Consider the following 15406-nt stretch of genomic DNA (forward strand, 5'->3'; position numbering starts at 1 on the left):
TCTACAGATCACAACTTCCTTTTTGAATTCAAGCTCTGAAAAGGTCAGGATTCCTTTTTCAATGTGAATTTCCAGCACTTAGTACGGGACATGCAGAAAATTGAAGGTAAAGGAATGTTTTTACTCTGGTTTGTCAGCTTCATGGAAGCCTGAACAGGGGCTGAGCTTAGATGAAGGTGAGAATGGTGAGAATGGCTACTTCTAGCTAGCTACCTTTCCCTCTCATATGTAATACACCCATAATGGAGGCATCTTTGAGGTTTGTGGATTTCCCATGGGGGCACCAATGGTATGAGATAAATTGGGCCTCAAGTCAAAACTCAGGGGCTCATAGCTTGAGCTATTCTGTCCAATATTCCTGTTTCAGGGATATGGAGAAGTGAGGCCAGAGGTTTAATGATTTGCCTCAAATCACCAGCAACAACTTCAAGTCTAGTTTCCTTTTCTCTGGGTCAGGCACCCCTCTTCTAGGTCCCTTTGCTTTGTGATCAGACTACAAATTCACCAACTTCTACTTTAAGATAGAAAGATTCTTCTTTATTAATAACCCCAACCGTATTTTTAGATACAGGAGTTTTAAACTCAAATACTTAGGAGAAAAACAAGTTAATATTGTATTTTCTGCAACTCATTACCAGTAACGTATTGCAAAGCGAAACAGCTTGGAGAGAGGATGAGAGAAGGGTGGTGGTGGTGATGAGGGAGGGAGGGATAAAGAAAAAGAATTAAATTGATCAAAGTGGAATTCTTTTTTTTTTTTTTTTTTTTTTTTAAATTCTTGGGAACTATGAAGTCCTTGCAAGCACAGCTCGATTCTGCAGATTATTTTCCAAACATACAAAATAGAACCAAAATGGGAGAATTCCTTTAGAATCTGGAGAGGTGCAACATTCAGAGCTCCGGTTATCTGGTAGCAAGCGCTCCAGCCTTGTCTTCAGCCTCCAATTCCGTCTGTTCCCATGAGTTTAACGGGATGAAAACGTCTTCCCCCTTGGAGAAGAGAAGTATTATGAGAGTTGGGTTCTGGCTGGGCAGTATCCCCCCATGATGTTTCTAAGATGGCCATCCCAGGAAGCCAGGCCTGAGGGGAAGGGGAAGGGTCACACTTCAGGGGCAGCCTTGGCCAGGGAAGGGGAAGGGTGTGCTTTCAGTGCCATGAGGGTTCTGGGGAGTCTTTAAGAGGCCTTGTACGCTTCCCAGAGTCCTCGGAAGTAGCTGGCAGCGCAGTTGGGGGAGATCCAAGGGCATGGACAGGATGAGAGGACTAGAGACAGCTCCACGTGAAATCACCCACAATTCAGACCAGAAGTGTCTCTCGAGTTCTTTTCAGCCCTTAACCCAGAAAGGTTGTTCCCATTTGGCCTGAGCATGTGCATGAGTGAGGTGTCAGTCTTGTACGTAGTCATGGGGAGGGAATCAGATCCCAGGCTGAGAGCTCCAGAGTTCATCCAATTCAATGCTATTAAAGAGCTTAGCTCTTCACTCTACAAAGGATGTCATGTCATTATTATTTTGGACTACTAGATTTGGAGAAAGCTGGCTCTGTGAAAGAGCCCCAGGTAGTGAGTGACCTCTGGTTGTCATGAAGGGATCCCTGTTCTTGTCCCCAGCCCTTCAGTGCTAAAGAAAGCATCCTTCTCCCTGGTTTGGATCAGACCAGAGCCAAAACCCTTAATATTTGCAAGGAACCTAGAAGTAATTTTGCACACTGGTCTGTAAAGCTTCTTTGCTGGAGCCAAAACAATGGGAACCCAGATCTTATGTGGGAAATAGGACCCTACTGCCTTTTGTAATGTCTGGTACTGGTGATTAATGATGGTTAATTGCTTTAAAGTTTCAGGTCCTGTTAAATCTCCCCCTTGACAAAATCAAAACAAAATATCCCCAAACAAAAATCCAACCACCAACCCATCCCAAACAAGTTCCCATCCTTCAAAAAGTTTTGGGTGTTTAGTATTGGTCCCAAAGATCCAGAAGCAAGTTGCATCCTTGTGTCCAGTTCCCATTTCTATAAAAGAAAGGCTATCTCATCCTCTTTCACTTAATTTCCAGAGCTATCTAGTCTCCTTGAATGCAGTGGAAAAGGGATGTAGAAAGCTTTGGAATTGTTTTCTTCCAGCTCAGGAAAATGTCTTTATCTCATTAGGTGGAATCTTGTTTTTAATGTATGTTTAATGTATCTCCTCTGTGAATCCTCTGATGACTTTTGGTCAAGGACAGATAGTCTGGGAATCAGCCATTTCCCTTGCTTCCTCCCCAATTACTTACTGTCTCTATACATGCCTTTTAAAAAAATTTGTATTTTATTCAGAAACAGAGGTTAAGTATTATATTTAATCTGTTTTTCTTTAATAGTTTTTGTTAAAATTTTGGTGGGAAGGAAATTGAAAACCATTGGTTCTCATGGGGATTTCGAGCCCTTGATGACATGATTACATAGGGAGAAAATCTCAAGATACACCTATTTATTGACAGACGAGGCATGTGGCACTAAGTGAGATTTATGTCTGGTTCTCCCTCCAGGTGGACCAGCTATTACCAACCAGAGTAGAATCATCCCGCAGGCAATCCTATAACTATCTACTTACGCTACCCGGCCTTCCTGTCTGGGTCCTGACAGGATGACCGACACAAGCTTCCCTTCTGTTGTACCTATCTGCCGTTTCATCTCCTGGCCTCAACACTACTGACTGGCTCTCCACTGGGCCCTGAATGCAGCTCGAAGCTAGAGGCCTCACGACTGAGGTCACCCATGTGGTACTTGCTGAAATAGGAACTCCTGTGAAGAGCAAGCAGGGAAAGGGGACATTGTGAACCTCAGGAAGGGACAAGAACTTAAGGAGGTAGCAGCGGCAGCAGCAGGAAGCTGCTCTGACCACCCCCCTCGCCCAGGCCATCCAGAGATCTGCCAGGGAGCAGCAGAAGAAATGGCAGACAGGAGTCCTCAGGCGTCTGTCAGAAGGACCCGCTCAGATTTGGGTGGCAAGTTTACTGGGCAGCTTAACTCCAAAGAGCTGAGAGAGTCTCCCACTACCAATTTACAGCTGATATAAAAGCGCACGGCCCTCTTTCCCAGAAACCAGAAAGAGAGCGTTTCTGCTAACACAAGCCTATAGGACTGAGGCTTGGGGTGGGCACCCTCCTCGTCCCTCTCCAACAACAGCAGTGGAAGATTCGCTCAGAAAGGACCGAGGCATGTGTCCACCTGCCAGATGTACACTAGGATAAAGTTTAATTTGAGCATCTCATCACACAGGCCTGGGGAGCCGACAGCTCAGACTCCTCAAAGACAGGGAGTCCCTTTTTCATTCTGGATTCCCCACCACTGTGGGGTAAGTATTATCATCCATGGACAAACACTGTGGGCACCACACAGAGGCTGAGCCCCTGGAACTCCCAGCTCTTCAGGCATGTAATCTCCATCCTGAGGACAGGCCAGGCAGCCCGCCAGCTTTGCCTCTGCCCTCATCTCTTCTCTGATAGCAGTGGAAGAGCCAGGCTCTGCTTTGGAGAAGTGGGTGGGCCCCTAGTGTGGCTCAGCCCTTAACATGACTCTTCAGCCTGAGAATGCCCAATTTATTAAAAGATCACACAAACTCACCCCATCTTCCCCACAAGAGACCCAAGCAAACTGTCAAGAGCCCACAGAGACTGGCGCACTTACGTGATGGTTTTCATTTCCTTTTTTTCTGCATCTGGGCGTGCGCGGTTCAGCACCTTGAGGAAGTCAGATGTCTTTGCCCGCATTCGTGTGTGAATATAGGCCTGGAAGCAAACAAAGTAGGCACTGAAGGGGAGATTCAGCTTTGAAATTAAGCATCGCATGAAGTTCTTTTGATGCTCCTTAGGGAAGAGATGTGAGGAATGTCTTCCTGGAGCCATTTATCAGGTGCAGAGGACCTGAAGTCAGACTAGCCGGCCCTCATGGCAGGGATGCCCTGGGGGCTGACATGGCTGGGGAAGGCAGCAATAAGCTTGAGGCTGAAGCCTCTACTTGTGGCAGGCAGGGAAGGATACGATCATGCTCTGATGCATGGTGGGAAGACTGACAGCAAACAGAAGACATGAACATTTCCTCTCGTTGCTCATTAAGTCCCTTACCTTGGAGCATTTGATGTGATAGTGCAGGTAATCCCGGAATGTGTGAATCAAGTTAATGGTATTGTCTCTGGCATTAGCATTGGTGTGGCGGGGGAACAGCACTGGAGAAGGAACAAAAGAAGCCATCAGTATGTTCTGTTGGAACTCAAGAATTGTGGAAGGAACAGAAGGTTACAGCAGGGTCCCTTTTTTCCTTTTGTTAGGCACAACCCACTCACTTAATCACATACAAGTTACAGAAGCTGCTTCCTAGGTAATCTCAATTAACCTTGTGGCAATGAATGGCTGCATGGTGAAATGAGAGCAAGGGTTGGAAGCCCTGTGGAAACCAAGGGCAAAAGAGAACCTAGTTCAGAATCAATCTCCATAAAGGTTCAGGATTTCTCCTCTGAACTGTCATTCTGGTTCACAATTCTAGGAACACATATTTCTTTTTGGAATTTGTCTTCTATTTATGACAAGGCTACCGATTCCTATGGATGGCATCAGACAATTCTCTGTGGGGTGGAGGTTGGATTACTGTGTGGGAAATAATCTACATTAATCATTCAGGAAAAAGAGCCAAAAAATCCTATGTCTTAATCATTTTATTCTTGAAGTAAAGAGATGCTCTTGAGATACACTGTGTGTATCATTTAAAATTCCATTAGTAAAGGGGGGGAAAAAGAAATTCACATGATAGCTTTTATATATTTAAAAGAAATAGCAAGCTGTATGTAATATTTTACAGTATCATGTGTGATCATTTTTTATTATACTATATTATGGAAATACTTGTTTTATTTCATAAATTAAATATAAAATACATACATAAAAAAGAAAAAAAAAAAACCTCTTAGTATTCCCAAGGCTCTATGATGAAAAATGAAATCTACCTCCAAAGAGAGAATTGATGAATTCTAAATGTAAACCGAAGAATACTTTTTTAAACTTTATTTTTTCTGGTTTTTTTTTTTTTTTTGCAATATGGCTAATATGGAAATGTATTTTGTGTGATTTCACATGTACAAGTGGTAATTAAATGCCTGTTTTATCAAGGAGAGGGGTGTGGTGAGAGGGAGAATGTGGAACACAGCATTTTAAAAAATAACTTAGAAATTATTTATATGCAGCAAAATAATTGTATTGATATGTATGCCTATACTGTGTTAAACATATACTTTAACATATTTAACGTATATAAGTATCTTGAAGGCAGAAATTGTTTTGCCTTTTGCCTTCATTTCTACAGCAACTAGTACATCATACAGTACTTATTTTATCAATTTTTGCTGAAGGGAATGGAATGACATTGGATTTGATTAAATAAAACACATAACTCAGGGAAATCTCCTTACCCAAAGGATTAAAAATGCACATTTTCCCTACATGTTTTCTGAGGTTCTACACAGCAGTAGACCTTAAAAGTTTTCTCTCCAACATGGAGATTATATGATTGGCTTTGTTTAGAAAATAATAAGTTTTTTTTCTTCTTCTGAGCTTCTTAGTATTGTTTCTTAGTGTTGTAAAAAGGAGCTAGCAAGTGGTATTAAAGAAAAATCTCAAGAAGACTTGTAAAAATAAAAAATAAGCAAGTACATGAAGAAAAAATTATTTACATGTTAATCGGGAAATATTTAACAAAATCAAATAAAACTATATTGCACAAACAGCTTGGTTGGTCTCTTGTTCCCATTTATCTAATGGACTTTTTTAGGTCCAGGCAATTACTGAGATACTCATTTTTACATCTGTTTGTAGTAGGTTTTGTCTTCCATTTACTTTTGTAAACTCCACTGTCAAAGAAGTTATTTGTGGGCTCATGCAAAAATCTCTGGAAGTGAATCTTTTTAGGCATTTTAAATGCAATTAAATTTTCTCAAAGAATGGTGTACGAGAATCTACTCCAGATTGACCTGGAATAATCTTCCAGTTCCAAATGACAAAGGAAACTGCAGCAAAGACAGATTCATTACTTCAGTGAAAGGGTTTGGGATGAACTAATTCCACCTGCTGCTTTAGGGAATAAAAAACCCAAATTCTTTTCCTAGGCAGTATTTTATGGATTTCTAAAAGCTCATGGTCAGGACAGGCTGATATTTAACATTTAATTTGCCCACACATTCAATGAGCACTTCATTAAAAAGTTGTATAACATGGATAGAGAATGGCTTAAGGGATACCTCTGACATACTGAGTAAGTGGGACCTTGAACAATGCACTTAATTCTCACAGGGCCCCATAAGAGATGTTCATAAGACCTGTATTAGGAAATGGAGGAAGCAGTTTCCACATTAGGATTTTTGTTACATTGATGAAATCATTCTGACTTCCCTTCATTCCCTAAACCAAAAGTTAAGAATCTCTCTCCATGTGGCAAGTGTGCACATCAGTTAAAGAAAAAAGTACTAAGCAAAAGTACTAAGCCTGCTGAGTTTACCCTTTCCTGGGTCCCACCATTTATAGATTCTACTTACTCTCCAGGTAATAAGGAGGTTTTAGAATTTTTGTTGCTGTCCACTTCAATAAGAAAAAGTTCTACCCAGAGCTCTTAGTGCTCAATATTCTGAAGTCATTACTAAGGCAAATACACCAAGGTCTTAACTTTGTTCAACTCACCAAAAGTGATATAGCCAATATTATCACCCACAGCAGCATCTGTGTCTTTCAACTCTAAAGGAGGTTCCCTGTGGCTAAAGAGGACCTGTGGAGCTGTGTGGCTGGCCCTGCGTCCTTCTTTGAATTCCTTAAAAGATAAAAGAAAAGGCAAAGAAGACAACTTAGCATCAAATGGGATGCAAATCCATGTTTGAGGGAAACCTGAACTGTTGGGATAGCTAGGGAAAGGAAGCAGAATTATGGGTTTATCACCATTCAGGTATCATTGGAAAACTTCTTGATGGTTGCTAGTAGCAAATTTTAGTGTATATTACAAGCATACCTCATTTTATTGTGTTTTCCTTTATTGCACATTTTAAAAAACAAATTGAAGACTTTTGACAAGTCTGTGTCTAACAAACCTACCTATATCATTCCCCAAGAGCACATATTCACATCATGTCTCTGTGTCACATTTTGGTAATTCTTATAATGCTTCAAAAGCTTTCCTATTTTTATTACATATGTTATGGTAATATGTAATCAGTGATTTCTGATGTAACTATTGTAATTGTTTTGGAGTGAGAGAAACTGAAAACATAACAGATAAAATGTTAGGTGTTTTGGCTGCTCCAGTGACCAACCCTTTTCCCATCTCTCTCCCTATTTCCTAAGACACAACAATATTGAAGGACATTAGGGTTTTAGCATTAAAAACCTTTCATTGGGCCAACTTCACTGTTGTTTTATTGTAAGAAACCACCACAGTTTCCTCAACTTTCAGCAACCATCAGCACTAGGACAAGCCATAACCCCTTCCTTCTTTCCTCTCCCCTCTCTTTTCAGCAGAAAGATTGAGTCCCTGAAGGCTCAAATGATGGTTAGCATTTTTTTCTTTTTAGCAATAAAGGATTTTAAAAATTAAAAGATTTACATTATTTTTAGATGTAATAATACTGCACACTTAATAGACTAATACACTATAGTGTAAACATCAACTTTCATATACAATGGGAAACAAACAAAAAAAACTGCATCACTCACTTTATTGTGCTCTTTACTTTATTTTGGTGATCTGAAACAGGCCCTGCAATATCTCTGAGCTATCCCTGTATAGGTTAACTACTAGTTTTCTGCTTTTTAAAAGAAAACACCAAGTTAAAAATCAAATACTTAACTTTCAAAGGCTTTTGGCCTTGAAGCTCTGGGTCAATACAAAACAGCGAGTAAATTACAATATATCATATCTCCCAGCAGACTTTCAATAAATTAAAAATACCTTTAAGATCTATATTGTAATTATCTATTACTTTTATTTGAAGCAAAAGGCAGGTCTGATTATATTACCACTCCTGATGGCTCCCCAGTATTTCTAGGACAAAAGTTCTAAGTCAGAGTTAAAGGATCTATGAACTTGTTCTCTAAAAAAATTTATTTTCAAAATATATGCAAAAAGTTTTCAGCATTCACTCTTACAAAACCTTAATTTTGTTTGTAATTCTACATATTTCAAACATTCATAAATGTTATTCTATAAAAGGGTACACAGTTTCACAAAAGTGCTATGGGACTCCAGACATTTTGGTTAAAACTCCTGCTCCAGGATCAAACATAAATAAGCTCCTTAGATTAGCATTTGAAATTCTTCCTAGATTTTTATACATGTCCCCACTACTCCCATTCTGCTGGCCTCTAGCCCACACAGCTTCTTGAGTGGCTTATAAAGTTAATGGTTATCTTAGAAGGATGCCTCCATTTTAGTTATCCTTCCTTCCTTCTAAACCCTGCAATCTGGTTTATGATGCCACCCATTCCATTTAAACTGACAGAACTATCAATTGTCTCTTTCAATTAAAAAAAAAAATTTATATTGTTTTTATATCACTTCTATATAGACTTCCTCTGTATGCCTCTTCCCCGTTTCTCAGACAGCCATGTCTTCTTATAATAAAGAATGAAAAACAAAAACAAAAACCTCAGCAAAACCAATTAACATATTGGAAAAAATTTTACATTACTATGTATCGTCCAATGATCTAACTGCCAATCTAATGGTCTCTTTTAATTCTGACCCTTCTTGGGCCCTCTTTCTCTAAAGCCTTTGCCATTATTTATTCATCAGCTTTTCTTTCTGGAGATTTTTTTCTCTTTATATTTTCTTGACATTGCTCTCTATTTATCTAACCCCACCTTTTCCTAGAGTCTGTTGCTGGTTCTTCAACCATGTCAGGATTGTTAAATGTAGTTGTCTCCAAGATTCTGTCCTGGGCTCCCCTTCTCTTTTTATTTTAAACTCTTGCTTGGCAAATTCATTAGTTTCTAAAAGTTTAACTCCAGTCTTTTATCACCACCTGCCTTCTGGACATCATGAAGTGGATGTCCCCATTTCAAACTAAATGTAGCTCACTTTTATCCAGGATTCTGTATTAAGTCCTTTGGCAATCAAAGTTCTTTTCCACAATTTACTCTCTTCCCATCACTCTTTATCATGGCAACATTAGTACACCTGGACTCCTTCTCCATAATTTTGGCATTCCTTCCTGAAATACCCAAACACCTTCTACTTCTTAGATTACCTGACTTCCTTCAAAATCCAGCCTATTTAAGATCATTCTTTCATCTCCACCATATATCTCTTGTTTACATGCTGTCTTTCCTTAGAATATAAGATATTTAAGGGCAGTGACTTTTGGGGAGGAAGAGGAGAGAAGAACAATTTGGTTTTGATTCTTCAGTGCTTAGCACAGTGGTTAAAATGTAGTAAGCACTTAAATGCTTGTGGGCTTGATTTGGGTTTGTTTAGTTTCCTTTTAGATGCATTCTCTTCTCAAAAGGAAACAGGCTCACATTTCTAACTCAGCTGATTGTTGGGAAGGGAACTGCTTTGAAAGAGAGAAAGCTGACTCAGAGTGGAAATTCCTGAGGCTTGGAGAGTAAGTTTTTACAGATGCTTCTGAATAGCTAAGTAAGGTATTTTTTTCTTTGGCAACTGATTTGCTGTAGAAAATACCTTTCTATTCTGCTAAAGATTTAAACAGCTTCTTTATTTTTATTCTTTTCTCTTATCTGTTAAGTGGATCAGTTTAATGGCTAAGGATTCGGGTTGTGGGTAAATTTCTTTAGATAAAAAGACAGTGACAGAGAATATTGTACATATGATGAACAGCAGGACAAGAAGTTAGAAAGGCCTGGGTTGGAATCCTGCTTGAGACACTTACCATTTGAGCCAGTTTCTACACCTACAAAATGGAAATAACTTATCTATTTTACAGGGTTATTCTACAGACCAAATAAGATAAGAATTTATATAAAGTGCTAAAAACATACACACATAAATACACAAAAACCAAACTGAGTTAGTATTAACAGAATTTAAATTTCTGGACCAGAAGTTAAAATAAAGAAATGATCAATTAAGAAATAGTTAAGTCAGGTTATTATGATGGACCAAGAATTGCATCACTACCCAATTATATTTAAGAAACTAAAAAAAAAAAAAAAAAAAAAAAAAAAGTTAGGTTCCCATTTCCAAAAATCAGATGATAAATCTCCTGAATAATATAAAGAAAAAGATGAAAGGTAAGAATGGTTTCAACGTAATTAAAAAATAGGTATACAAATATGGATTGAAAAAAATTATCACAAACTTTATAACAAATATTAACTTCAACTGAGATGGGAGTTTCTAAGAAACAGACACTGTTTTTAAACTCATTGTAATTCTAGTGTAGCTACATAACTTCAGTTTTGTGTTGAAAAATTTAATACATATGCACATGAAAATGAAAAGTAACAACAGAGCCTGCTCTTAAGAAGTGTACATTCTAATGGAGAGAGGTATATAAAAATTGGTTTGTAAAAAATAAGAGATTACATAGAAGAAAGCCTTAGAAGGAAAGGGATTACCAGGTGGGAGAACGGGGAAAAAGCTCTACCTACTATGGCATTTTTATCTGAGTTATTTTTGTCTGGGAATTGAAAGCAGCAATAAAAATGTATTTTCTCAGAGATTTGTAGGTCTGTTCAAGAAGCCTTAAATGAGGAGTTCCTGATATTCTTTTAAAATAATTTAAGATTTATTTTATACATTTAAAAATACTATTGTGAGAAGGGGTCCATAGGCTTCAGCCTTGACAAAAGGCTCTTTGTAATAATAACAACAAAACTCCATTAAGTAAATTTGCTTTGGGGCAGCTAGGTGGCACAGTGGATAGAGCACCAGCCTTGAATTCAGGAGGACCTGAGTTCAAATCTGATCTCAGACATTTCCTACCTGTGTGACCCTGGGCAAGTCACTTAACCCCAGCCTCAAAAAAAAAAAAAAAAAAAAAAAAAAAAAAAAAAATGCTTTAAACTCAAAGTGGAGAGAGAAGTGCCCATAAACTTCTCCAAAGTCAAACACAAATAAGAAAAGTTAGAATATAGGAAGAAGATTATTAGTGAAGCTAGCTATTATTTCACTTGAGACAATGTCCAAGAAGGGAGTCAATTCTAATGAGCTATCCACAAATGCAGAGTAAGAGAATTTAAATGAACTAGAAATCTACAGAAAAAGTATATCCCAAACACTAGTACTGCTGAGTTATCTGGATATTTCTGATATTGATTACAACAATGACATTGAAAGTACATATACCGTATACACAAGATGAAATAAGAAGCTAGATTAGCAGCATACTTATGCATACCTATAAGTACATCCACAAAGGAAAGACCTAATAGGAGGAGCAAGTGCTCTTCTGATGTGAATGCAAGGCATTGGAAACTCATGAGAAGAAAACAGATGTGAGTTCTGGAAAGAGACCACAAACTAAGGAGGCAAGACAGAGCAGTAATCCTAAGACTTCCTGCAAAGACCAAACTGTTAATACATTCTTGACGCTTGTGCTCAGTTCATTCTTGTAAAATCTCATGAACTTAATAAAAAACCATTTCTGCAGACACAGAACATAAGAGGATCATATATGAAACTGAGTCTCCATTTCAAATCACTGACTTTTTTTTTTTGGGGGGGGGGGAAGTGCTTGTTCATGCTGGCTTCTGAAATTCTGTCTCTGCACTAAAGCAAAGCATCAAATGTCCTCTTTTTTGGCACTTGTATTAACTCTATCTCACTTCCATTAAAAACCAAGAGGAAGAAATATAAACCCTCATAACAAATAATAAGTTAATCAAACGCAGTTGCCATGTTAAAAAAAAAAAAAAAAAAAAAAAAAGGACACATTTTATTCTCTTTTAGTCTAGTGTCTCTTTTGAGAGGTAGGTAATATGTTTCGTCTTATGTCCCACTGGAAATCTGGTCTTTCATTTATATTAGAGTACTTAAAAGTCCTTCAGTTGTTACCCTCATGTAAATTTTTCTTCTGCTTTAGCTCACTTTAGTAACAAGGGGAACCGCTCTTCTATACCTAATTCTGACCAAGAAGAACTGATTATGCAAGAAATGACAAAAACTTTTAGAGTAGGCAGTGACACTGATTTCAGTTTGGGATTGGCAGGATAGGAAAAAAAAATTACTTCATGATATGTAATTGACATGAGGCAAAGATGGATTGAAAGCTACTTCACTGGAAGGAACATTCAAATTTCTGAGATCCTGGAAGCCTTTGAGTATATTAGAACCAGGACAGACAGAATAGGACTGACTGCTGCTGCTCAGAGTTGGCAGAACAGAGAACAACATCAATTTATTTTTATGATATAATATTAAATGTTATCTAGCTACATATAGCTAGATAAACAAGCAAGAGTCTGAGGTTTACCTTGACACTGATATGCTGACATATGAAAAAGAGGGCCTTGTCTAAATCATTATTGATCAGAAAAATGCAGATTAAGACAACTCTGAGATATCACCACACACCTCTCAGATTGGCTAAGATGACAGGAAATGATGATAAATATTGGAGGGGATGTGGGAAAACTGGGACATGATTCATCGTTGGTGGAGTTGTGAACGGATCCAACCATTCTGGAGAGTAATTTGGAACGAGGCTCAAAAAGTTATCAAACTGTGTATACCCTTTGACTCAGCAGTGTTACTATTGGGCTTATATCCCAAAGAGATTTTAAAGAAGGGAAAGGGACCTCTATGCGCAAGAATGTTTGTGGCAGTCCTTTTCAGAGTGGCAAGAAACTGGAAACTGAGTGGATGCCCATCAATTGGAGAATGGCTGAATAAATTGTGGTATATGAATGTTATTGGAATATTCTTGTTCTAAAAGAAACAACCAGCAGTATGATTTCAGAGAGGCTTGGAGAGACCTACATGAACTGATGTTGAGTGAAATGAGCAGAACCAGGAGATCATTATACACTTCAACAATACTAATAATAAGCAATTCTGATGGATGTGGCTTTCTTCAACAATGAGATGAACCAAACCAGTTCCAATTGTTCAGTAATGAAGAGAATCAGCTACACCCAAAGAGAGAACATTGGGAAATGAGTATGACCCACAACATAGCATTTCCACTCCTTCTGTTGTCTGCTTGCATTTTTGTTTTCCTTCTCAAGTTATTTTTACCTTCTTTCTAAATCCAATTTTTCTTGTGTACAAAGATAACTGTATAAATATGTATATATTGTATTTAACATATTTTAAGATATTTAACATGTATTGGACTACGTGCCATCTAGGGGAGAGGGTCGGGGGAAAGGGGAAAAGTTGGAACAGAAGGTTTTACAAGAGCCAATGTTGAAAAATTACCCATGCATATGTTTTATCAATAAAAAGCTATAATTAAAAAAAATAAAAGAAAAAGGGTGCCTTGCATGAAGACACTCAAAATGAATATGAAAAATGAGTCTATTTAGCTTAAAGAAGAGTAAAGGAGTAGAACTAAGTAGTAGCTGTGATATTGTGCAATCAGTCTAAGACGTGGGAGTCCAGGCTATAACCTTTTGTAGCTGGGTTAATGGGGCAGGAGGTAAAGTATTGGGTCTGGAGATGCTGGTCTCCGACACTTACTAGTAGCTGTGTGCCTCTGTTCACTTCAGTTTCTTCATTTGCACGATAAGCAGATGGCAAACCACTCTAGTATTTCTGTCAGTATCTTGTGACCCTCAAAGGGGGCTATGAAGAGTGAAAGTGACTAAACTACAGCTAGGTTAAAGTGAGTGACTTAACCACTAAGACGCTTTTTCCTCATTTGTTAAAAAGAGAGAATTAACTCTATCTATCTAATAGGAGCAGTTCAGCAGCTTCTGTTTCCCTGGTAGCAGGATTCTAGGCATGCCTCACTGTCTGGCTGATTCTATAAATAAAAATCTATTTGGACAAGGGCTGAAAACATAGCATATGGTACTGGCATGGACACTGTGCTCCTGTTTTCTACCAGACTCTGCGACTGATCTCAGGTGGGAAGCACGCAGGAGATATTTCTGGTTGGTAAATATTACTGAATTTGATCACAGGTCTGCATTAAAGTCAGAATCTAGCTGAACTATCCATTATTTCCTATAGAGAATACTTGCTATAAATCACACTCTCAATCTATACGGTTGAATAAGAGACATTCTTCTAGAGTTAACGGATAAAAATCTACTAAGAAAGAATTTACACATATGATTCCATCACTGCTTTCTTTCTCTTCCAGGTTTCTTGATTACTTATTTTATTTTGGTTAAGTAATATGTAAATTCTGGTGGTTTTATCAACCCATCCATGCCCCATCTCGGCTACATGTCATGCAGTTATTTTTCCCTACCCTGTCAATCACAAACTGAAATCAATGTAACTTCCTACTCAAGTTTCTGTCATTTCTTGTATAATCAGTTCCAACTGCTGCTGCAGCTAGAACAAGAGCTACAAAATGTTCAAAATATAATCCAACTGTTTTGTTAGCATGACCAGGAGAAACAGAATAACAAATATACTTTTTTTTTTTTTGGCTGAAGGTTTTTCAAAGATAATTTGTGTAAACAGTATTTTATGATGGATTACCTACTGGGGCATACAACCAGTTCTGAATGCAAAATCTTTGGTTTAATAATGCTGCAGTACTAGTATCTGCATACCTGAGAAGAACAAGATGCACAATTCTCTAGAACAGGTAGACCCCAGCCTTGATATCTTAGCACTATAACACTGTATGAGAGAAAAGACATTGCCATGGTGTATCAAGAGAACCTCAAGTAGGGGTGAGATACACCATGTCAATGTCTTTTTTCTCTCATACACCTCAAGGTTCTCTGATATATTCATTATTTATAGCCAGGTGCATGGATGTTTATTTAAAAAAAAAAATCAATTCTGTACATTTGGAAATATACAGATTTTGTGAAGTTTGGTCTACTTTAAATGTCATTATTTTTGAAGCCTCCTTCCTATTTAATTTTCTAAATCACATACCCTCCCTCCCCCCACTACCTTCCATTTATTTCTCTGTTGTGTATTTCACTGTAACCATGACAAGTTCCCACTATTCAGATTCGGGTACAACATGTCATTTTTCTTCTCTCCAAAACTGCTATGGCATAGTAAACCTAAAAGACATTTGTTTCTTTAATCCTAGAAGAGACTAGGAGTATTTTTCCTAGCTGTTGTACTGATTCATTGCACTTTATCATATAAAAGGGAACATAACTACATTCTAATCTTTAAGCACTATAAGCCTGCTGTCTTTAAAAACATGAACTTTCTGAATAAGAGTGAACATTTATCAGACTCCGTTCCATATTCTAATTTTAAGTTGGTTCTGTATGACTACAAAGGAAATAGGCCAAA

At 38.0% G+C, this 15406-nt stretch overlaps 1 protein-coding gene across 2 annotated transcripts in view; it reads right to left on the reverse strand.

Moving 5' to 3' along the window:
• Positions 1-515: 515 nt before the first annotated feature.
• ARPC2 (actin related protein 2/3 complex subunit 2) overlaps positions 516-15406 on the reverse strand; it is a 100799-nt gene continuing 85908 nt past the window's right edge. Inside the window, exons 7-10 of one of the 2 annotated variants that reach the window (XR_012488694.1) lie at positions 6700-6826; positions 4051-4202; positions 3665-3787; positions 516-990 (exon numbers count right to left, since the gene is read on the reverse strand). Coding sequence is in view for 1 of the 2 variants with exons in the window: in XM_074307648.1 (XP_074163749.1) it covers positions 966-990; positions 3665-3765; positions 4102-4202; positions 6700-6826 (354 nt within the window). In the remaining variant the exon portion in view is untranslated. The remainder of the gene's footprint in view (positions 991-3664; positions 3788-4050; positions 4203-6699; positions 6827-15406) is intronic. The other variant, XM_074307648.1, reaches the window with a different exon arrangement.

This window comes from Sminthopsis crassicaudata, chromosome 3, assembly GCF_048593235.1.
Source record: "Sminthopsis crassicaudata isolate SCR6 chromosome 3, ASM4859323v1, whole genome shotgun sequence".
Lineage (NCBI taxonomy): Eukaryota > Metazoa > Chordata > Mammalia > Dasyuromorphia > Dasyuridae > Sminthopsis > Sminthopsis crassicaudata.